Consider the following 22,051-nt stretch of genomic DNA (forward strand, 5'->3'; position numbering starts at 1 on the left):
GACGAGGATTTGCTTACAGAGCCAGGGTCCCAGTCTTCTCCTCCTCCCACCCACCATGCATGCGTGCATGGGCACGTCTGTGTTAGGATCAAATGAGATCACTCACATGAAAGCACTTACGCTTCTGAAATTTAAGGCATTGTATATATCTAAGAATTTCTCTTTTTTTTTTAAAGTAACCTCTACCCCCAAAATGAGGCTTGACCTCTTGACCCCAAGATCAAACCGACTGAGCCAGCCAGGCATCCCCATTGTTTTTTGTTTTGTTTTGTTTTGTTTTGATCTAGCTGGACCATTCAGGAAACTGGGGACCAGAAAAATGAATTGAAAATTGGATTTCACTCCCAGACCGTTGTTCATTCTCTTACACCATGAAACTACAGATTTCCTCCTTACTTACTCCTGCAAACGTGGGTTCTCCTTCACTGAATTCCTAATGCAAATATTGCTGGCCACTACCTTGGTGTTTAAATACGGCTGCCTTGCATTGATAGTTTACTGCTCGGTGTTTGTCCTAGCTTATCTCTAGTCATTCAGTTCTGGTGGCACAGGGCCTCCTGGTGGGCTCAGTCTAGAGCCTGTGACTCTTGATCTCGGGGTCATGAGTTTGAGCCCCACACTGGGTGTAGAGATTACTAAAAAAAATAAACTTAAAAAAACCCCATCTTTTTGGTGGCATAAATTGAATAGTATTTATTTCCTGTTGTCTTCACGGCCTAGCTCCATGCCAGGCCCCTAGCACACCCTTGATAAACTGCTGGAATGCATGCATTTCTACAAGAGCCAGTCTCTGGTCTTCCCAGCCACTGAGGAGAAAACCCACTTCTAGATTTGGGGATCAATGCCATATGCAGAGCAAAGACTCTCCTCTTGCAAGTGGCTTTTTCTATCCAGGCTCTTATCTGCTCCAGGCGGCAGAAGACCCTTACTTTCCGGTATTCGTATCCTTAGTCTCCCCAACATACAGTCATCCTCTTAGAGGCAGATAGAAACTCTAGCTGCATACGTTGCTGTGTGACAGTTTAACCAGAAACTTAGTGGCTTAAATCTCAATCATTAGTAAGTATCTCATGGATTCTGTGAGTATAAACTCAGGCACTGGGACAGCTGGTCTCTGCTCCCCAAATGCTTGGGCCCCTGTTGGGAGGTGACTTGAGGATTGGGGGAAATTCGGTGACTGAGGAGTAAAACTTTCCGCAGCAGTCTTCACTCACGTATCTGGCAGGGGATGCTGGGACCTCGTCTGGGCTGGTGGGAGAGCACCTCTCCACGTTCTAAGAACGACCATCCCAAGAGGACAAGACAGAAATCTATCATCTTTTATGACTGACCACTGGAAGTCGTAGGATGTTACTTCTCTTGTAGTCAGAGGCCCACGAAGTTCAAGGTGAGGGGACACAGGGCCTCTGAATGGGAAGCATCCACACCACATTGTAAAAGGAACATGTGGGATGGGACACTGTGAGGCTTCATCACCCTAAAACATCACTTTAATGCTCCCTGTTACCTACAGAAAAAAATTCTGGCCTTGAAGGCATCTTACAAATTGGCCTCAAATGCCTTTCCTGTACTTCGTTTTCTCCTTCATTCTGCTCAGACTCAATTGCTCCGTCACCCAAACTGGCCAAACTCATTCTTCCTTCTGCCCTTTTATCTCACCCGACCCCTCTTCTGTAGACCTGAGATTTTGTGTCTCACTTAACTCTTAAACTCTTGGTTAACGCTTGCTTAATTCTGCAGAATGACCTAAGGCGGCAGGGATCCTCGTCCTCGGAGATGGAGATTCCCAGTTACACTTCAGCCTGAGGCTGCACAGCGCCCTGTCCGGGTGGGGCCCTGTGCCATCTGCCGGGCTCACCTCCTGGTGTGCGCGGGAAGCAGGAATGACAGGAGAGGCCTCAAACACAGCTCGCTCCCAGACTACCTCCTCTTCAGAGTCCAGATCCCCCAGGGGTGATTTTTCACCCAACTTGAAGAGCACAGAGTTCCTGCCCTCCCGGCCTCTCCGTGGAGGGGACTGTGAGCGCATGATTCCATATTAACCCAAAACCTGGCCAACCTTGTAACCCAAGGCAACTTGAAGCATGAACAGTAGGTGTTCGACAGAGGGACGGAAGCTGCCGGGAAAGGGTGGAGGGACGGTCAGCGAACAGACACGGGACAGCGTCAGCCAAGCTAAATGCTGTGCGCCTTGCTGGTAGGTATGGCCCTAACTCGGGCGGGCCGACAAGGAAAAAGGCGAGAGTGGGGGGTCCGTGAGCCCCGGCCTGGCCTGACCCGCGGGGGTGGGGGGTCCGTGAGCCCCGGCCTGGCTGGCTCTGTGCGTCCGCAGTAAGAGCGGAGACCAGGTTCAAGAAGGGAGACCCGGAGGCGGGACGCAAGCTCGTCTGATGAGCTCGGGACCGTTTCCTGCTAAGCAGTTAACAGTCCCGCACGACTGCCAGTGTGACCTTCCACACGACCAGCACACGGAGCGTGTCGGGGAAGCAGCAGAGGAAGTGTCCGGGGGCCAGCACGGGTCGCAGTGTCCGCGCGGGAGGACGGCGCGCGGGGCGGTGCCGGCCCCTCCCGGGGCACAGAGTCCCCGCCTAGGACCCTTCCGTCCCGAGGGTACACGGCCACCAGGGGCGGGGGGCTCCCGGCGCCCACCTAGCACACATCCCAGGGCTGGGGCCGACCACGCGGAAGGAGAAGCCTGCGGGACACCAGAAGCCGCTCTCGCCACCGGCGCCGGACCCGCCCCCGGACTTCCGGGCCCGCGGCGGCCCCGCCCCCGTGCTCTGCGCACGCGCGGGCGCCATATTGACGGCGGCTTCCCTGGAGAGGTATTGGCGGCGAGTTCTCTTCCTCTAGGGAAGTCCTCTTGTAGGTCTCCACTCTTCCGTGTGTCCAGCTGGTGAGCCTTTGTCCTTGGGCACCCGCGGAAGCTTGGTCGCCCTCCCCCTGGGCAGGGGTCGTGCGCGTCGCGGCAGAGCGGTCTCGGCCTGCAGCCGCCACCAAGGCGCCCTGGGTGCCATGACTCTGCACCCGCTTCCTCGGCGACAGGCCGGCAGTCGGGGCTATACTGCGGGGGCGTGCTTCCGGGTCGGGGGTGCGGCGCGCACCGCGAGCAGGGGTCAGGATCGGGGATGGGGCTGGGGTCCGAGCTTGGATCAGGCGCTGTCATCGGGGACCGGGCTGGGGTCCGGGCTTGGATCTAGCGCGCACGTCGGGGCCCGAGGCTGGGGTCCGGGCTTGGATCAGGCGCTCTCGTCGGGGCCGGGGCTGGGGTCCCATCTTGGATCAGGCGCTCTCATCGGGGACCGCGCTGGGGTCCGGGCTTGGATCTAGCACGCACGTCGGGGCCGGGGCTGGGGTCCGAGCTTGGATCAGGCGCCCTCGTCGGGCCCCGAGGCTGGGGTCCGAGCTTGGATCTAGTGCTCACGTCGGGTTTGGGGATCGGTCACGTGATGGGGCGCGCAAGTCCGGGTTGGGGCGTCGGGCGCGTGCGTCCGCGTCGGTGCTGGGGTCGGGGGTTTGGCGGGCCCTTCAGGGTTGGGGTCTGAGCTTGGATCCCCAGCTTATCTCTCCTGGCTTAATTCCCGATATTCTGGGATTTAGGAAAACGGGCTTTGCAGTCTGAAGTTTGACATTTCCACTAACTCACGCTGAGACCCAGTGTTGACTTTTGCAGGAATAGTAATGATGAGCCTAACCGCCCTTACCTCCTCTAGGTTGGGACTCCGAGCACTCGGAGAAAGCCTCAGCCTCTTAACTTGGCATTCAAGGCTTGGTGTCCAAGCTTTTTCAGATGTTTTTTAACTTGAGCAGTTGTCTCTAGCCTCTGAGCTGTCCTGTTCCAGTGCCGTCTGAGCAGGCTCTTCTACCTGGGCTGCTCTCCCTTTCTCCCTTCCCCGACTCTTCCTCTGACGCCTAATGGTTCCCAGCCTTATTTCTGCCTCTCCCATCTCTAATTTGAGCTCTTTTTTATTTTCTCAAAAAATGCTTTTTTGATTCTTTTTAAAGATTTATTTGAGAGAGAGTGAGAGCACCCCCACATGAGTGGGGAGGAGGGGCGGACTGAGGGAGGGAGGGACTCTGCACTGAGCATGGAGGCTGACACCAGGCTGGATCCTATCACCCTGAGATCATGATGTGAAACCAAGAGTCATGCGTGCAATCTCCTGGGCCACCCAGGCACCCTTGCTTTCTCGATTTTTCCCCATCCCTCTTCCTACCCCACCCCTAGCGCCTGTTTCCCCATTGCTTTGTAATTGCGTGTGTCTGCGTCCCTCACCCGAATACCAGACTGTAAGCTCTGCGGGGAAGGGATGGGGTTCCCCGTGTTGGTATTCCAGCAGTTGGCCTAGTGCCTGCCCCATCATAAATGTTAGAGGAGCGAAGGGAGTGAATAAAACATTTTTTTTCTAAGTCAGGAAATACTTCTTAAATTGTAAGTCATCATTTTAATAATGATCTTACTTTTTTTGCAGGAATTATATAAAGTTCAGAAAACATGGTGAGTTGATATGCATGCCAGTAAGCTGTTGCCTGATAAATCTATTGCTCGTACCTATAGACTCGCATGAGAAAGTTGGAATGGAAGGAAGCAGAGCTGGAAGGGGCTTTTTCCTCATCAGTGTGCTCCCACACGCTGAGCTTTGCATGCCAGGATGTTTTGTAAGATGGTTAATGGACTGACTTCTGGTAGGTAGGAGTCACTTGCCTGTTTTCCTTTGCAGTCTCGGAGATACGACTCTAGGACTACCATATTTTCTCCAGAAGGTAAAGTTTCCACTTTGTTTAAGCTATCTCAAATTAAAAAAATGTCTTTGAATTAGTTTGACCTAAAGGGGAAAAAAATCTAGAGACTTTTTTTTTTTCCTTAAGTTTTATTTATTTAAGTAATCTTTACACCCCACATGGGGCTTGAACCCATGACCCGGAGATCAGGAGGCCCGTGCTGCACTGACTGAGACGGCCAGGTGCCCCTACCTACAGACTTTTAAAAAAATCCTTGCTAAGTTGTTCATCCTCTTGTACTTTGGGCTGATTTCTGGTGACCAGGTCGGTCAGGTGCCTCGTCGGGGGTAAAAGTGGGGCTCCTGTGTGTGGCCTGCGGCGGTGTGGCTGGCTTCCCTTGGGGCCCTGTGCTGGTTGCTCACCGCTTGTGTCTTGTAGGTCGCCTGTACCAGGTGGAATACGCCATGGAAGCTATTGGACACGCCGGCACCTGCTTGGGAATCTTAGCAAACGACGGCGTTTTGCTTGCAGCAGAGAGACGCAACATCCACAAGCTTCTTGACGAAGTCTTTTTTTCTGAAAAAATTTACAAACTGAATGAGTAAGTGAGATCTTAGGGAAGGGAGTGGAGACTGTCTCACTTTCGCACGTAGTGACATCGCACATATTTTGGGAGGGCTGTTCCCTGTGACGTGGTAGAATTGAACAGTTTTTACCTCAGAATTTTTGCTTTTGATTTATCTTGTTTGAAACCTCCTTGAGGCCCAGGACCACGTGTCACCCCTTTGCCAGCGCAGAGCCATGCGGTCAGTGGAGACCCCACGTGATGTAGTGATAGGAGCCCAGGCTTGGTAGTCACACAGGTTTGGGTGAATTCAGAAGCTGTGTGACCCTACACTGGTTGTTCAGTGCCTCCGGGTCTCAGCCTACTGGAGTAGTTACGGCAGTTTGGTGAAATAAAATGAACAAGTAAACTAGCACGGTGTCCGGCTTGTGGCAGGCCCTCAGAGCATCGTTCAGAGTGGCTCCTCAGGAATTCTGTGGAATTATACTGCCTTACCAAACCACAGACCTCGCGGCGGTGTGGGGACAGTTCAGCCAAGCCCTGTACCCGTGGGGAAGTTCCTGTGACAGTCGGGTGTGTGGGACTTTGCAGCTGGCAGACAGCGCAGCTTGCTGATGGGACCAGCCCTTCAGTGATGGGCTTGTCTGAGGGAGCACCGTCCCCTCTGCGGCGTCACTGTCAGGCTTGCCAGGCAGGACAGAGGCTGTCAAGTCTGTGGGAGAGCCAGGGCAGACCGGGGGGCGAGGACAAAGAAAGAAGCGCACCCCTTGTGTGAGCCTAGCCCTGGACTTGGAGGCGGGCTTAGAAAAGACCCTTCCCGTGGTGCCTTCTCCTTCACCTCCATCAAGCCAGGCCTCGGGACGGAGGAGGGCACAGAGCGGCTTGTCTTCCCATCTGGAAGACCTCCATTGCCTTTGTTGATGACTCTTGGGATTGACCTTAGCTTCTTCACGTTACTCTCTTGCCCTGTTAATGGGGGAGTGATGACAAATACATCTGCTGAGGGATCTGTGGGTGCATTTGTTTATTTTTCATGTGGAATGACATCAGGTGGAAAGTCTGTGAAGATGACGCTTCTGTTGTTTTTGTAGTGGCTTTGGAGCAAGTCTGGTGCATTTCTAACAGAACTCGCAAACCGTTCCCTGCTTACCAGTGTCTTTCTTTTCCTCAAGGGACATGGCCTGCAGCGTGGCCGGCATAACTTCTGATGCTAATGTTCTCACTAACGAACTGAGGCTCATTGCTCAAAGGTATGGCCGTAAATAGCGTCACTGAAGATATATATGTTAGTTTTGATGTTTCTAAGGAGAACTCATTTTTGCAAAGATCAAAGTCATTAAAAAATGTGTTAATTGAAAATTAAAGTTTTCTTAAACCGAAGTTGGAACATGTTACTTCCTGTAAGGATATTAGGGTGTGGCCATGCCCTCCTCCCCTCTTGAAATGACAGGTGACTGTGAGACTGTCCCTGTGGCACAGGGTTATTTGCAGACGGTGTTTTGCTTAAGGTGTATCTGTGTTTTAGAGAAAACTATTAATGTGCCGATTTCTTCATCGTAGGTATTTATTACAGTATCAGGAACCAATCCCTTGTGAGCAGTTGGTCACAGCCCTGTGCGATATCAAACAGGCTTACACACAGTTTGGAGGTACTGAATTTTTTGGACATTGTATACCAAAAAGTTAAACCATTTTATGAGTAATAGCCTTTTTGAGATGGTAAAAAGAAATTGAAAATTAAATAAGAAAACACTTTTCATAAATCCCTGCTTCGTGAGTTAACTGGCTTCCGCTGTGTGGATTGTCATATGTTTTATTAATAGACTGCTGGAAGGCCGTAATGCCATTTTCAAATCTGGAAACAAATTGCTTTTTACATAATAATGAAATTCAGCACTGGTCCTCTGTGTCTTTATTCCCTTTGCTGGCTGTGTCCAAATCCTAGAGACAAAAGTGGAATTTTGGCTGGAGCTTATCGGCGGTGTTCAGAAAACAAAGCAGTTTATGAAGGCTTCACTTCACAGAGAAGGCTGTAGTCCCCCTCAGGGTCTCAGGTAACCATAGTGGTGCTGAATGCAAATTGCTGACGTGTTTGGCTGTTCGTTGTTGTTAAAGGAAAACGTCCCTTCGGTGTTTCGTTGCTTTACATCGGCTGGGATAAGCACTATGGCTTTCAGCTCTACCAGAGCGACCCTAGTGGGAATTACGGAGGATGGAAAGCCACGTGCATTGGAAACAATAGTGCTGTGAGTATTTTTGTGCTGCTATGAAATTGAGCAAAAGATCTAATAATCACCATAATTTTCAAGTGGCCGTGAGTGTAAACTGTTCTATAATAGCTGCCACAACCTTAATATGATGGGAAAACATCTTCGATTTCTGCTGGTAACGAAGTCGCAAGCACTGCTAATACCCCTGGGACTTACTGTCTACAGTTATAATGAAAGGAAATGCCAATTTTCAGTGAGAAGTTGTGGAAATAGACGTAGGTGTTTTTCACATCCTAGTTCTCAGACCCCTTCCTTCTGTCACGGACCCCTCGCAGGTCTGGGGAGGTCCGGGTTGCAGACCCCATTCATAAGCATCGACAACCCCCTTGTCACCCCATCCCGTGTCTCCCCTCCCTGCCTTTAGAATTGTGTGTTCGGTTATGATGCCCACAATGACTCAGCCATTATTCTTCTGACCAGTCCAAAAGAGCGCAGGAATTTAAAGGAAATTCTTTGTTGATTCTCCTTTATGTCTTACAGGCAGCTGTGTCGATGTTAAAACAAGACTACAGAGAAGGTGAAATGACCTTGAAGTCCGCACTTGCTTTAGCTATCAAAGTCCTAAATAAGACCATGGATGTGAGTAAACTCTCTGCTGAAAAAGGTAATTGGTGTCCACTCCTGATTGGCTCAGTTGTTGAGAGAGGCGATTGAGCGGCTCCTGGGTTCAGCCCTAACGTGTTGTCCGAGTTCATTGAAACAGCAGCCTTATGAATCGAGCGGCCTTATCCCTGTTTCCTAAGTGAGGGTGCCAGGCCTCAGGGAGGTTCAGTGCCTTGACCGTAATCCCACCCTATGTCCTGAGCGTAAGGACTTGGGCCTGAATGTTCTCTGTGTTCATAGTTAGAGATCTGAGTCATGCTACTTTTAGTTAGTAATTGTCTGATCAGCTTCTCGACAGCCCATCTGTGTTTGTGTGTGTGTACAATGATACGCGTGTACTTACGTATTTACCCGTAGGGTGTCGTTGATCCGAGGGATGACATTTGCACGACTTGTGATATCCTCTGTTCTTTTGAATCCGCTGATATTATCTCATGTTGCAGTTTTAAATACTTTATCTAGTTTAAGTTATATGATCACATAAAACAATATTTCTAAATAAGGTTTTCAAAAATTTGTGGTCGGTTAATGGGTTGACTTAGTTTAGGATAATTTGGCTTCTGGTGTTCCTTAGAAAATGCAGTTGACTTGCAGACTGTCCTGTGTCATGTACTTCTCCCTGATTTCAAGGAGGCGTTTACTCCATTTCCCCTGCTCAAAAAATCCCTTCTCCCTTGATATCACTTTACTTCCCTTGTCTGCGGTCATGGAAGCTTTTTTCATGCCTTTGTTCTGAAGAGCTTTCAAAAGCCCAGGAAAAGGCGTGTGATCACTGGTTAGAGACGCTGACTGCGCCTTCAGGGGCTCTGACGACGACATGGGGTTCCTCTGGTCGTTGCAGCCAATGGCAGCCCAGCTAGAGCAAGTGGTTGGTGTGCTTTTTGCAGGAAAGTGACAGACTGGCGAGTCGGAGGTTGGGATGGGTGAGAAGGACACGTAAGTAGGAGTTCGATAGGAAGTGACAGGATGGGAGGTGTTCTTTGCTGTCAGAGTAGCCGTGAGTCGAATGCAGCACCAAGCCTGGGAGCGTGGGGAGCCTGGGCTCCAGGGGGAGCTGGGACTGTTGAGTTGTTTGCCCAGTGTGCCCCCCGTAACGTGCGTGTGCTCGCTTGCAGTGGAGATCGCCACCCTGACGAGAGAGAACGGGAAGACGGTCATCAGGGTCCTCAAGCAAAAAGAAGTGGAGCAGTTGATCAAAAACCACGAGGAGGAGGAAGCTAAAGCCGAGCGGGAGAAGAAAGAAAAAGAGCAGAAAGAGAAGGATAAATAGAAGGGGAACCAGGGGTTTTGTAGCTCACGTGGGGCCATTTCAGTGTCCTCGCCATCCTTTGCACCCTGAGAAAGCTGCGCTTGTTTCGCTCATGTGGGGACACGCGGGCGGCACCGGCTGTGTCAGGTCCTTGCTGTCTCTGTCCAGTTGAATCCTGTAATGGCGACGATTCGTCGTGGATGCCCTCGTCCCTCCTTGTTTTTGGTAATAAACCTTGGAAAGAACGGAAGTGGTGAAGGGAGAGAGTGTCTGTGGCAGGAATCGCTGACGGCCCCGGGATCGGTAGGGGCCACGGTCTCCCCGAGAGTTAGGTGCCCTGTGGCGGCCCTTGCACTTTCTGTCCGCGAGCTGCGACAGCCGACACGGTGCTAACTTCATAAGAAGAAGGGTGGGAGTCGTGCACTCAGGGTCTCTCTTGCTGTGTCCCCTTCCGTTTGGAGCAGAATAGAGCTGTCCTCTTCTCCTAGGCGTCTGACGGGAGAATCCAGGGATGCAGGAGCCCCTGTCCTGTTCCCAGTGTTGCTGGGTTCATGCTCGATTGCAAGTGTGTGTGCACGCCTGCACGTGCGTGCATGTCCGTGAGTCGTTAACGACACGTGGAAGCCGTAACTAAGTGAAACCCTACATACCCACCACCCAGCTTGGAAACAGCAGTTTTGACACCCGGGGTGTCCCCATCTCCTCCTGTTGACGGTGCTTATATTCTGGCTTCCCTCCCCTCGCGCTCCTCACAGAGGCCGGCGGGTGACCCGACTCGGTCCGCGGGGTTCAGTCTGAGGATGAAGTTGAGGGCTGGGTCAGGCCCAAGCTGGGGTGTGGGTCCTGCCCCAGGACAGGCCGCCCAAGCTGAGATATTAAGGCCGCAGTGGAAAAGTGGAACCAAAGAGAATAGGTCAGACCAGAGGAGCGCTGTTGCTGAGTGTGCTGTCATTATGATCGAGTCAGAGCTTTGCAGAAGCTGTGGGGCCGCGCTCCGTCGGCGGTCGGCCCGGCCCTCCTGTGCCCCGCAGCCCGGGTGCGGGAGGCGCCAAAGCTCCCCAGGTGATTCTCAAACCTGACTACACGTGAGAAACGCCCAGCTTGTCAGAACAGGTGGTGGACTCGGCTCCCAAGATTTGTACGTGGTGGTTCTGCGCGGCAGGGTGGTGTGTGCGTGCCGGCCCACTGTGCTGTTCCTGCCGAGCTCTGTTCTCAAGCCCCTTGACATGGCGTGTTTTTAATCTGAATGTCCTTCTGCCGTGTACAGCTGGTCGCCGTTACTCCGAGCAGCTGTGTTCTGTACAGTCATCGTGAGCACTGGGTGAGCAATACTGGTCTGTGGCTCGGGGGGATGGATGCCGGGCCAGGTTCCCCAGAGCCTCTGGCCACAACCCTGATCAGGCGGTCAGCACGTGACCTCGTGTGTGTGTGTGTGTGTGTGTGTCCGTTTAACCTGTGTTGGTAACCCGTTGCTCTCGAGCGCATGGCCAACAGCTGTAACGCCGGAACGGAGCTCGTCCGACTTCCACCCTGAGCTTAGGCAGAATCACCAACAGCACAAAGATGCGAAAAATGGCACAAGACAGACTGAAAGAAAAGCTCGTTGACAGTATGGGCTGAACCGAGGAGGCAGGGCTCCACTCTGCTCCTGGCGGTTCAGACCTCTCACGGTTCTGCGCCCTCCCACAGTGACCATGGGCCACCGTCCGTGTTGGTTTGGGGTTACAAGCAACTTTGCAAATGCAAAATCTACATGGTGAGGACCCCGCACGTGGTCACGTGACCCTTTGGGTCTCGCTGTGCACGGAAGTGGAGGTAGACGGAGAAGTGAGCTGCCTGTCTCCAGAACAGACCCAGAGTTCAACCCTGGGCCACCACAGTCTCACGCGGACTGTTTTGACGGCCCTGTGACTGGTCTTCCTTCAGTCCGTGCACAGCGGCTAGAGGGAGCTCTCCAGGTGCAGCTCTCCGGGTGCAGCTCTCTGAGTGTAGGCCGAGGCTGGGCTGCCCTTCCTGCCCAGGGAAAGCCAGGTCCTTTACTCTGGTTTACAAGGGGCCCCACTGCTACCTTCTCTTCCTCCTGCTCATTCTCATCCGAATGAGCCTTCTTGTTCCTTGAAATACCAGGCCTCTTGCAGCCCAGGGCCTTGGTACCTGCCAGTGCCTCTGCCTTGAGAATGCTCTTCCCTGGGAGTGTCTGCATTGCCCACTCCGCCATGTTCCCGTGTCAGCTTGTTTGGGCCACTGCCCAGAAAGGAGCAGCCGCTTCTCCCCACATGCACCCTCCCTTACCCTGTGGGGTTTCTCCATGTCCTCCTCACCACCAGGCACGTCTGCTTGCTGTCCAGAGCAGGGACTTAACGGCTACGTCCCAGCATCGAGAACAGAAACAGGCACATACTAGGCTTCAAATACTGAGGAAGAAGTGAATGGTGGTCCCTGATATGCTGGAGTGAAATCCAGAAATACACTCCTGTCCCGTCCAGGTAGTGGAACTGGTGGGTTTTCTGGATTCTGACCACGCCTTGAGCGCTTTCCTAAAGTTAGGACAGCTGCAGAGGCTGTGGGGGATGAGAGCCTACTGCATTTTCCCCCATGTCCGGAGCAAGTACTCAGGACTTCATCCTAATGATGGAAAAATCTCAACATACTCACCTTTAAAAAAAAAAAAAAAAAAAGATTTATTTTTTAAGGATTTTATTTATTTGACAGAGAGGCAGCGAGAGAGGGAACACAAGCAGAGGGAGTGGGAGAGGGAGATGGAGGCTTCCCGCTGAGCAGGGAGCCCGATGCGGGGCTCGATCCCAGATCCCAGGACACTGGGATCGTGACCTGAGCCGAAGGCAGACGCTTAACGACTGAGCCACCCAGGCGCCCCAAGGTTTATTATTTTTAAAGATTTTATTTATTTGACCATGCATGAGCCGGGGGAGCAGCAGAGGGAGAAGCAGCCTCCCCACTGAGCAGGGAGCCCAACACAGCTCGATCCCAGGACCCTGGGATCATGACCTGAGCCGAAGAAGGCAGATGCTTCACCGACTGAGCCCCCAGGCGCCCCTAGGATTTTTTATTATTTTAAATCCTCTCCACGCCGCACGTGGGGCTTGAACTCGACCTGGAGAGAAGAGTCGCAGGCACCACTGACTGAGCCAGGCAGGTGCCGCTCACCCTTTGCTGAAACAGTTTCATGCCGGGGAAAGTGAAAAGTGGGGGCAGGGTGGGGGCTGCTCTGACTGGTTTTCCCCTTGTTCCAAGGCTCTGTAGCCTAGACCCTCTGCAGCCCCTTTTCTCCGTCTGCGCCGTGGCGTGTGGATAGCTCTGGGCTGCAGGTGGAGCCGGATGCGTCCTGAAGGGAGCTTAGCAACCCTCATCTGAGCTTGGGCTCTTGCAGCGGGGCTCAGCCACGGGCGGGAGGACCGTGACAGGCAGAAGCAAGAAACCGAGAGCTAAAAGGTTGGAATCTTGCGTCTATTTCACTTGGGCGAGTTACAGATGTTTCAAAAATGATTCATGTGGGGGAAAAAATCAGGTGTTCCTGGGTATAATTTTACTTCTGGAGTTTTTCTTAATCAGAAAATAAGCAAGACTCAGATTTCTGGTCTAGCACTTTGAAAGGTCCATGAAAGTATTTGTTAGCAGTGCAAAAATATTCCACGTTCTGGGGGAAAAGAAGTCAGAAAGTAGATTCATCTCTGTTCCTCTTGACCACGTTCCTGGTAGTTTTAGGGTGACGGCGATTCGTGGCTGAGTAAGACATGTTCTCAGTTATTACTGTGCGGCTGTGCAGGAAGGGCAGGGCTGTAATCAACTGCTTGCTAATGTGGACACGTGCTGGACCCCTGGTGGCCGCGAGCCGTGGCTCAGGAGCGAAGGCCTGGCAGCGGGACAACCTCACATATTTATGGAAAGCCTGTAGCTGAGCAGAGCGGGAGCAGGAATTGTCAGGGGGAGATGGTGAGTGACAGGAGACGAGGTTGGAAATGTGCACTGACGAAACCAGACCGTTCTGCAGACCGTGTGCAAGGCAGGAGCCGCTGAGATTTTTAGTTTTTTTTTTTAATTTCTTTTAATGATTGTATTTATTTGAGAGGGAGAAACAGCATGAGCAGGGGGAGGCAGAGGGAGAGGGAGAAGCAGGCTCCCCGCTGAGCGTGGATTTTCCCCACGTGGGGCTCGACCTCACGTCCCTGAGATCATGACCTGAGCCGAAATCAAGAGCCAGCCACTCCACCGACTGTGCCCCCCAGAAGCCCAGATTTTAGAGTGAACGAGGGAAAGGAGTACACCCCACCTCGAGTCTGGGAGCTGGACCAGCTGGGAGGCTGCAGAAACGGGAAGAAGGATGAGGGTCTCAGTGGGAAAGGGACCAGAGGAGGGAAGCTCCCCGGAGTGAGGGGTGAGAGGGGCAGGAGAGCTGGGCCAGGGCCTCTCACTCAGTAAGTACTTAGGCTCCGAGCTGACAAGGCGCTAAGAACACGTGAGCGGGGCCCGGGCGGCACCGTCGGCGACACGTCTGACTTGGTTTCGGCTGGGGTCCTGATGTCACGGTTGTGGCATCGAGCCCCGCGTCGGGCTCTGTGCTCAGGGCAGAGTCTGCTGGAGATTCCTGCTGCCTCCCCGCTCGCGCACCCCCCCCTCTCTCAAATAAAGAAAACTCTCTTAAAAGAAAGATGATGAGCTACCCCTGACATTTTCTAACGTTGTTTTTGTCGTCTCGGCCTGGTAGGGAAGAAGTTGGTAAGAGTGCGCGTCACCCTGTGAGGGCAGCCGGGTCACACGCTTTTCCCCTTTTTCTTCCAGATACTCTTCATTTGTGTTCTTTTCTGCTCGGTCTGCCCACCTCCTTGCCCAGCTTCCTGTCACGGCTTAGAAAAGTCATTTATGAGCTCTTTGTCATCTGTGTCCCAGTGTCCTCTCTTTAGCATTTGCATTTTTGTTTTTAATGCTGATTGCTGAAGGTTTTTTGTGTTTTTGTGTTTAGGCAAAGCAATGAGTCATTTACATTTCTTGTTGTTAGTATAATACATATGAAGATATTCCGCACGCCAAAATATAGAAACATTCTATACAAACACTAGCTTGAAAAGATACGTGCACGCCGACGTTTCTCGCAGCATTTTCAGCAATAGCCGAACTATGGAAGCAGAGCAATAAAGATGATGTGTATGTACACAGGGGACTATTGCTCAGCCATCAAAAACAGTGAACTCTTGCCATTCGCAATGACGTGGACGGAGCTTGAGAGTTATGCTCAGTGAAATAAGTCCGCCAGAGAAAGACAAACACCATATGCTTTCCCTCATATGTGGAACTTAAGGAGCAAAACGAGCAAAGAAGAGAAACCAAGAAACAGACCCTAAACCACAGAGAACACAGCGCTGGTGACCAGAGGGGAGCTGGGTGGGGGATGAAGGAGGGCACCTGTCGTGACGAGCGCCAGGTGATGCAGGGAAGTGTTGCATCACTGTGTTGTACCCTTGACACTACTATCACACTGTGTGTGAACGATGCTGGAATTACAGCTCTTAACAAGTATACAGACAATCTTCTAGTACATTTCTGTTTTTATCATGCATAATTTTAAAAATATAGGGGGCCTGGGTGGCTCAGTCGGTGAAGCGTCTGCCTTCGACTCAGGTCATGATCCCAGGGTCCTGGGATCGAGTCCCGCATGGGGCTCCCTGCTCAGTGGGGAGCCTGCTTCTCCCTCTCCCTCTGCTGCCATTCTGCCTACTTGTGCTCTCTCTGTCAAGTAAATAAATACAATCTTTTAAAAAATAAATAAAATAAATATAATTGGTAAAATATAAAAATAAAAAATATATAATTGGTATTTATTTTTAAAAGTCAGGATTTCGATTAATCATGCAACCTTAATTCTGTTGTTCAGACTAATGTCCTTGAATGAATTCAGAATTAGATAAAATGAAATACTTACCCTTTTTTGGTAACGGCTGTACCGAGACGTAATTATCATATGCCATGCAGTTCGCCCCTTGATGGCGCACGCTCAGGGCTCTAGTTCTCACAGTTGTGCAGCCAGTGGCACGGTGTTTTCATTTTCCCAAACGGAAACCCTGTCCCACTTTGCCGGCTCCCCGGCCCCCCGGCTCCCCGGCCCTGGGCACCGCCGGTCTGCTCTGTGCATGCAGACTTGCCTGTTGCTGACAGGTCATGGAGTGCGGTCAACAAGCCACCATGTGGTCGACATGACCAGTGTCATGTCAAGGTTCATCCAAGGTGCAGCGCGGGTTGGCAATTATAGGAGAAATAACAGAAGGAATCCTTTTTTTTTTTAATTGCTAATACCCCATTGTGTGATTATCCTGCCTGGTGGGCAGGAGGGTGGTTTCCGTGGGGGGCTAGCCGAAAAGCGCTGCCACGAATACTCTTGGTCAGGCTTTGTGTGGACTTAGGCCTTCGTTTCTCTGGGGCATGTCCTCAAGTGGAATTGCGGGTTCATACCTTGGTTTATTTTTAGTCCATCTTCGTGCCAGACATTCCTATTAGCGATTCAGATTTTAAAAGGAGTCTACTTCCCCTATTTTCTCCTAAAAGAGCCCAGTGTAAGCGGAAACTGGATTGACTCCTGAGGGAACGTACATGAATTTGTTGGTCACCATTGAAGGAGGTCTCACGGTTGGGGAGGACTTCTGGTTCCTTTCATGTTGGCAGGAAGAATCTCTTCTCTGAGTGCCTTTATACCTAACACTAGGAAAGGCCGAGTCTTTGATGCTATACCCAGGAGCCTTATATAATAACATCTCTGAAAAATCCCAAACCGTACAGAATGGGAGAATCCAGGATAAATTTTCTCCTGGGTCCCGAACAATCCAGTAACTTACTTTTTCTGATTATAAAGCAGTATGTGCTCACTTTCACAGTATGTGAACATACACAACAGATTAAATAAAAATCGCCCATGCAGTCGTGCTCAGAGGTCGCCGCTGTGAACTTTCTCACTGGCCCAGACGCTGAACAAGTCTACCGGTAGAATTCGGCAAATTACAGGCCATTTGTTTAAAAATAGTTTCAAAGAAGAAATTAAAATACGTTTTTTCCCCCTCCCATTGCTTCCCAAAAGTATTTTGAAGCCTTAGAAAACCCCTTCCCTGTAGGACAGAGCAGAACTGTCGTTTGTGGAGTGAAGCGTATGCGTCGGTGACTGCGAACTCTCACGGGCGCCTTGGAAAGCGTCTACTATAATCACAGCACTTGGTGGCTGAGGGCCCAGACGTGCTTGACGACTTAGAGGCATCTTTCCATTTTGCGGTTGAGAAAACCACAGCTCGGAACAGGTGAGGGACGTGCGCCAGTGCTCCTGTGCGGGCTGTTCTGCCTTCCCGGCCCGGCCCATCCGGCGGCCTTCCACGGGCCTCCCACACCTGTCCCCCTGCATGCGCGGCTTCCCAGCGGGGAGTTTCACACATCTGTAGGGACGCTGATGAAGTGTGAGCTTAGAACCCCTCACTGGCACAGCCCCTTCCTTCCAAGGCCCCGGGAAGGACCCTCACAACGCGTTCTTAGGTTTCCGTGCTTACAGTTTGCAAGAGGGAGACCTTTAGGCGGCAATCGGTAGGTCCTGCTCTCTGTTCCCACACCCACGCCCCTCCTTCTGGAGGTCTTTGGAGGGGTCGTGGCTGTGATGTGCGCCGTGCACCGCGACGTGATTCCCGATCATCCCAGTGTAGACGTGGCTTCCTGGGCATTTCCTTCCAACAGCTATTCCAGCCAGCCCAGCATCATGACAGGAAGGTGCGGGGACAGAAGCTGCATCACCACGCTGGAAGAGAAACAGGGCTCGACACGGATGGAGTCAGAAGCCAGTCTTCAGACGTGCAGAATTATGAGCTGAAGATTCAGTTCTCGAGGCCAAAAAAGCGGGAGAAAAGCTAGTACACAGATACGTCAGTGCATCAAACCGTGGTTTTCTAGATTCTGCAATATTTGTCCACATCTAAAAAATGGGTAGTTTGTTGCGTCTTTTAAAATTCTAATTAAATTAATAATATAAGAATCCTCACTATAAAGCTGACGTTGCTCTCCACTGTCCCGAGGAGGAAGTCCCTGCTGGCCCTTCCGGCCTCGCCCCCTCCCCCGCCTTGACGGCTGTTCTCTGTCCTTCCTCACAAAGCTCTCTTCTACCCCAGAGCCTCACAGCCTGCCCCCCACCCGCTGTGACTGGCGCTTTCTCTGTCTCCTAGCTCAGGCCACCGCCCCATCACTTTCTATTTATTTCCTCAAGAACTCTTAGCAAATTCTGAAACTATCTTGTTTATTCTCTGCCTTCCTCCCCTAGGCAGTAAGTTCCCTGAAATTAGGGACAGATCTGTCTTATTGACCGCATCATCCCAAGAGCTGGGCATATGGTTGCTTCTCAAGTGTCTGCTGAATGAATAGCTGGGAAGTGATGGAGCTAGAATCCAAACTCATGTTTATTTGACATCAAAGACCAAAGGCTGTGTGCTTCCCAATAGGCTGCCATCTTTCTGTTTTTCAGTCTGTCATCCCACAGAGCAGTGGGGGGATCAGACGTGCATCCGAAGTACAGCAGGCAAGTTCAAGTCTGGTTCCCTGAGGACAAGAAGATCATATGCAATCAAGGACCAAAATGTCCTTCGGCATGCAGATAACCTCAAGTATTCCTTAGTGTGCAAGAGACTGAAAACACCTGAAATTAATCAGGCGCCTTCTAGAAGAGCAAGGAAAGATTGCGTCTCAGGTGAGACAGCTGCGGAACTGGACGTTACCAAATGATTTCCAGTTTTCAAAGACTTGGCTCAGGTGGCTTGGAATTCGGTGAAAGATAATCAATTCTCTGGGACAAGAGGTGTTGTAAATTAGCCCTCAGAAGGAGCTCTTTGTGTGGCTGAAAGATGCTCGTCTGGTCTTGCGTCTTAGCCATAAAAAACCTGACATCAATTAGTATTTGCACAGGAACTGAAGCTGGATGAGAACCCTTGCTAAATAGATTAAACGGGATAATTAGAGCAGATTCCCAAACGTACGGGAGAAACAGCTCCAGCTTGGTTCCCTCTTCCCCTCCGTCCCTAAAAGCAGTATGTGGCAGTGTACAAGTTACAGATGGAAGTGAATCTGTTTAATTCTGAATTTCTGTGTGTGCTTTTTTGAGTTTGAGAATTTCATGATATTCCTTGACTGGAGGGGGGATTGTATTAAATCGGCGACCATTAAATCAAATTCGAAGATGGAGGTTCTGCTTCGTGTGTAGCCACAGATTTCTGGAGTGTCCGTGGTCTACACCTGCAGTATAATTTGTCCTTTGAACTTACTTTGGATGTATGTAGCGGTGTCTATGAATATCTCTCAGTTCCAGAATAGAAAGTGAGTGACGTCCGGGTGGTATGTTTGATAAGAATGCTTAAATTCTACCTTTTGCGCAGAATCGAACACTTAAACAGTTGTGTCCCGCAGACATTAAAATAGGGGCATAAATGTCTTTTATAAATTCATACGAGTGGCCCTTCCGTGAAGGGCAGGTCACAATACGATAGATATTTATGGATAACAGGTTGTGTTTACTTAGTGCAAACGTTGAGCTTGGTGCATGTTACGTAGTTGCAAATCTGGTGGAGAAATTTACAGAAAATCCAGATTTGATGTTTCACTGTAGAAATTCCTATGCTTTAGCAGCTCTGTTGACATAGCGTCCACGTGCACATCAAGGACCCGTGCGCATCGTGACAGGAGCCACAGTCAGACCTCCGGAACGGTCTGGGTGTGCAGATTTAGTTAGGGTCTACCCGCTTGTATCGTTGGTTTGCTTTCAGAGAACAGCCCTTCCATGATGTGACTCATCGCTCCCAGGTGTAAAAGCCGTGGGCGTTTTGGGCGGCACGCGTAACTGCACTGCACGTTAACGCGGAAAATAGTATCTTTATCCCTAACAAGAGTTGGTATTTGTCCAGGATACATTATAATTTACTGTGTTTTGTAGTGAATTGCCATTTCCTTGTTCACTTGTGTTTTTCCCTTGGGAATCGGGTCCAGGACCTTGTGGTATAGACGTGCTGCCATTAAAGTCTATTGAGACAGCTCAGTTATACGTATGGTTTATATTTTTGTGATTCGTGATTTTTATGCACAACTACTTAACTATTACAATCCAACAAAAATATGGCCAATTAATTTTTCTTTCTTGAAGCGCTGCACGATAAAATATGTCTGCCCCTTTACATTTTGATAGCCATTGAAGTAACCCTGACAAGGACCTTTTATTCTTATAGGATTTCTTTTGAAGGACTGAATTTTAATGCCCTATCAATACTTGCTTTTTTTGCTTTAATCTGTGAAAACACATTTAATTTCAGCAGTAAAATTGACAGCATCCATTTTTATCTTTAATTAACTTTTCAGTTTGGCTTTCATCTTAAAGGCTCACAGCAGAATTTATCACCAAACTGCAATGGAAATGCTGAATGGGAGATTTGAGAATCTGCCCGGCTCTGCATTTAGCTCAGTTGACCCCATTATAAGAAAGGAAGTGAACAACGTCGGTATGCGAGACGGTCCCTCGGCTCCCAGATGACCACGTTATCTGACTCCCTACCCCCCTCCCAGCAGCTCTCTTTTCGCTGCAGGGCACGAGCTGCCCTTGGCTTCAGCGTTCCGTAAGTGAGCGCACCAGAGAATGATTGCCCCATACAGGGTGATACCTGCCACCTCCCCCACGCGACGGGCCTGCCGCCACGGGCTTCCTCTTCTGCCTCCAGGTTTCAAGGCACCACTTAAAAAATAAAAGAGGACGAAATCAGAGAGGGAGACAAACACAAGAGAGGGTGGCTGGAGGGGTGGGGGGATGGGGGACTAAGTGATGGACATTAAGGAGGGGACTGGGTATTGTTCACAACTGATGAATCCCCAACTCTACCTCTGAAACTAATAATACACTGTATGTTAATTAATTGAATTTAAATTTTAAAGAAAGAGTAGGGGTGGGGCCCAAAGAGAGCTTTCCTTCAGAATGGTTGTCTCTGAAGCCAGGCCGCCCGGGTTTGAGTCCCTGCTCACCATTTTCAGCTCACGACCCAACATTCATTTACTCATCCAGCGAACGTCTGAGTATCGCCCGGTGCTCCATACACTGGGCGCACCCCGGCGAATAACGTGGGCGCAGCTACTGCTGCCCTTCGGGAGCGAATGTTCTAGGGAGGAATCACACACTGAAGGGTAATTACAAACCGTGACCTGCTGAGCGGAGGGGCAGAGGGAGAGGAGGACCCAACGTACACAGCTGGTTTGTCTCAGGAGGCGGCGGGTATCAGGCGGAGCAGGGGAGGTGGTGGTAGGAGAGAAAGAGCAGGCAGGGGGAGCAGTTATGGGAAGGCCCGTGGGCAGGACAGCCGCTGGAACAGCTGGAGGAGGGGTGCGGCGGGGCACTTGAGGGCATCAGGGTCGACTCTGAGGACCCTGGCACGACTTGGGCTTCGGCTTCTCTGTTCAGTCACTTAGGCCGCCTTCTGCAGAACGTGCTGGGGCGTGCAGGGCAGCAGGCTGAGCTGGAGATGAGCGTGCCAATGACTATAGCAGTAGGAGGGAGGAGTAGGTACGGGTTCAAGGTTCGATGTGGCGAGCAAGGCAGGGTGGGGAACCGAGCATGCCCTGTTTAGCTTAAGCAAGTAGTTGGACGGTGACGCCACTGACCGAGATAGGAAGAGCGAGAGGACAAGATGTTTCGGGACTTACCAAGCGCCAGGTCCAAGTGACGACGTCGTCACCTACCCAGGGGGACACACTGGGGCTCTGAGGTGTACATCTGCTGGTTGTCAGGACGTGGGAGATCCCTTGACGCAGAGGGTCACAGAGCGTGGGGTCCGAGCAGGTGGAATTCCCAGCATGCTGTCCGGGCGGGCTAAGAGAAGGGAGGACAGGGCAGGTCGCGGCTGACACCAACACTGCCCTTGGACTGCTTGAGATCGAACGGGCCCGCATATTTAAGGAGCACGAAGATCATGACAGTTGCCCACTCCTTGGCAAGGTGAATATGGCAGTTACTAAATGCCGCTTTCCACAGCAAGCCACTCACTGGCTGGTGGGTGTTTGCAAAGGTGAACCAACATAGACTCTAGTAGAGGACATAAGATTTACAGAGAAAAAGATGGAAAGTAGGAAGTGCTATGAGACAAAAGTCAAGTGTTCTGGGTCTTGAGAGAAGGGAGGTGGCTAAGGCTGGGGGAGACCAGGCTGTGCTTCGTGGGGCAAGCAGCATTTGAGGGGGTTCTTGAAGAAGGGGTGGATGTGAATGTTCAGAGAGGGGGAGGAGGAGGGTGGCCGAAGGCAGGGACGTGGGATGAGACCTGCACACTGGTCAGAGGGCTACGCGTCTGGGATGCAGGTGCTCGGTGCAGACTGTAGGGCAGCCAGCTGGGTCAAAGCTCAGAGCGCTGGAAGTCTGATGCTGTGTTAGGGGACTTGGGCGGTGGGGGCTGCAGTGCCCATGCCCTGTGTCAGCCGTGTCTCCTAGCAGCGTGACAATGCCTATTATCAGAGTCAGGTGCAGCCACCGCATCCAGCAACCGAGGGTAACGGGCGTATCCTTCTGGAAAAAGCCATCCAAGAGGCACACTTTATATTCCATAATTATCTGCTTGGATTTTAAAGTGCCCAACCAATTTCTCACTT

General features: G+C 51.1%; 1 protein-coding gene across 2 annotated transcripts; it reads left to right on the forward strand.

Moving 5' to 3' along the window:
- The first annotated feature begins 2,768 nt into the window (after window positions 1-2,768).
- Window positions 2,769-9,655, forward strand: PSMA4 (proteasome 20S subunit alpha 4). Of its 2 annotated transcripts, none has more exons than XM_026510637.4 (9): window positions 2,769-2,896; window positions 4,473-4,498; window positions 4,722-4,764; window positions 5,161-5,323; window positions 6,460-6,537; window positions 6,848-6,936; window positions 7,403-7,533; window positions 8,038-8,161; window positions 9,276-9,655. In XM_026510637.4, exons 2-9 carry the CDS (start codon window positions 4,496-4,498, stop codon window positions 9,428-9,430), a joined length of 786 nt encoding a protein of 261 aa, XP_026366422.1. In that variant the 5' UTR covers window positions 2,769-2,896; window positions 4,473-4,495; the 3' UTR covers window positions 9,431-9,655. The 2 variants fall into 2 exon arrangements, with proteins under 2 accessions (XP_026366422.1, XP_044244413.1); XM_044388478.3 differs by having other exon boundaries at window positions 2,788-2,825.
- The last annotated feature ends 12,396 nt before the right edge of the window (window positions 9,656-22,051 follow it).

The sequence above is a fragment of the Ursus arctos genome, unplaced genomic scaffold (assembly GCF_023065955.2).
Source record: "Ursus arctos isolate Adak ecotype North America unplaced genomic scaffold, UrsArc2.0 scaffold_28, whole genome shotgun sequence".
Taxonomy (NCBI): domain Eukaryota; kingdom Metazoa; phylum Chordata; class Mammalia; order Carnivora; family Ursidae; genus Ursus; species Ursus arctos.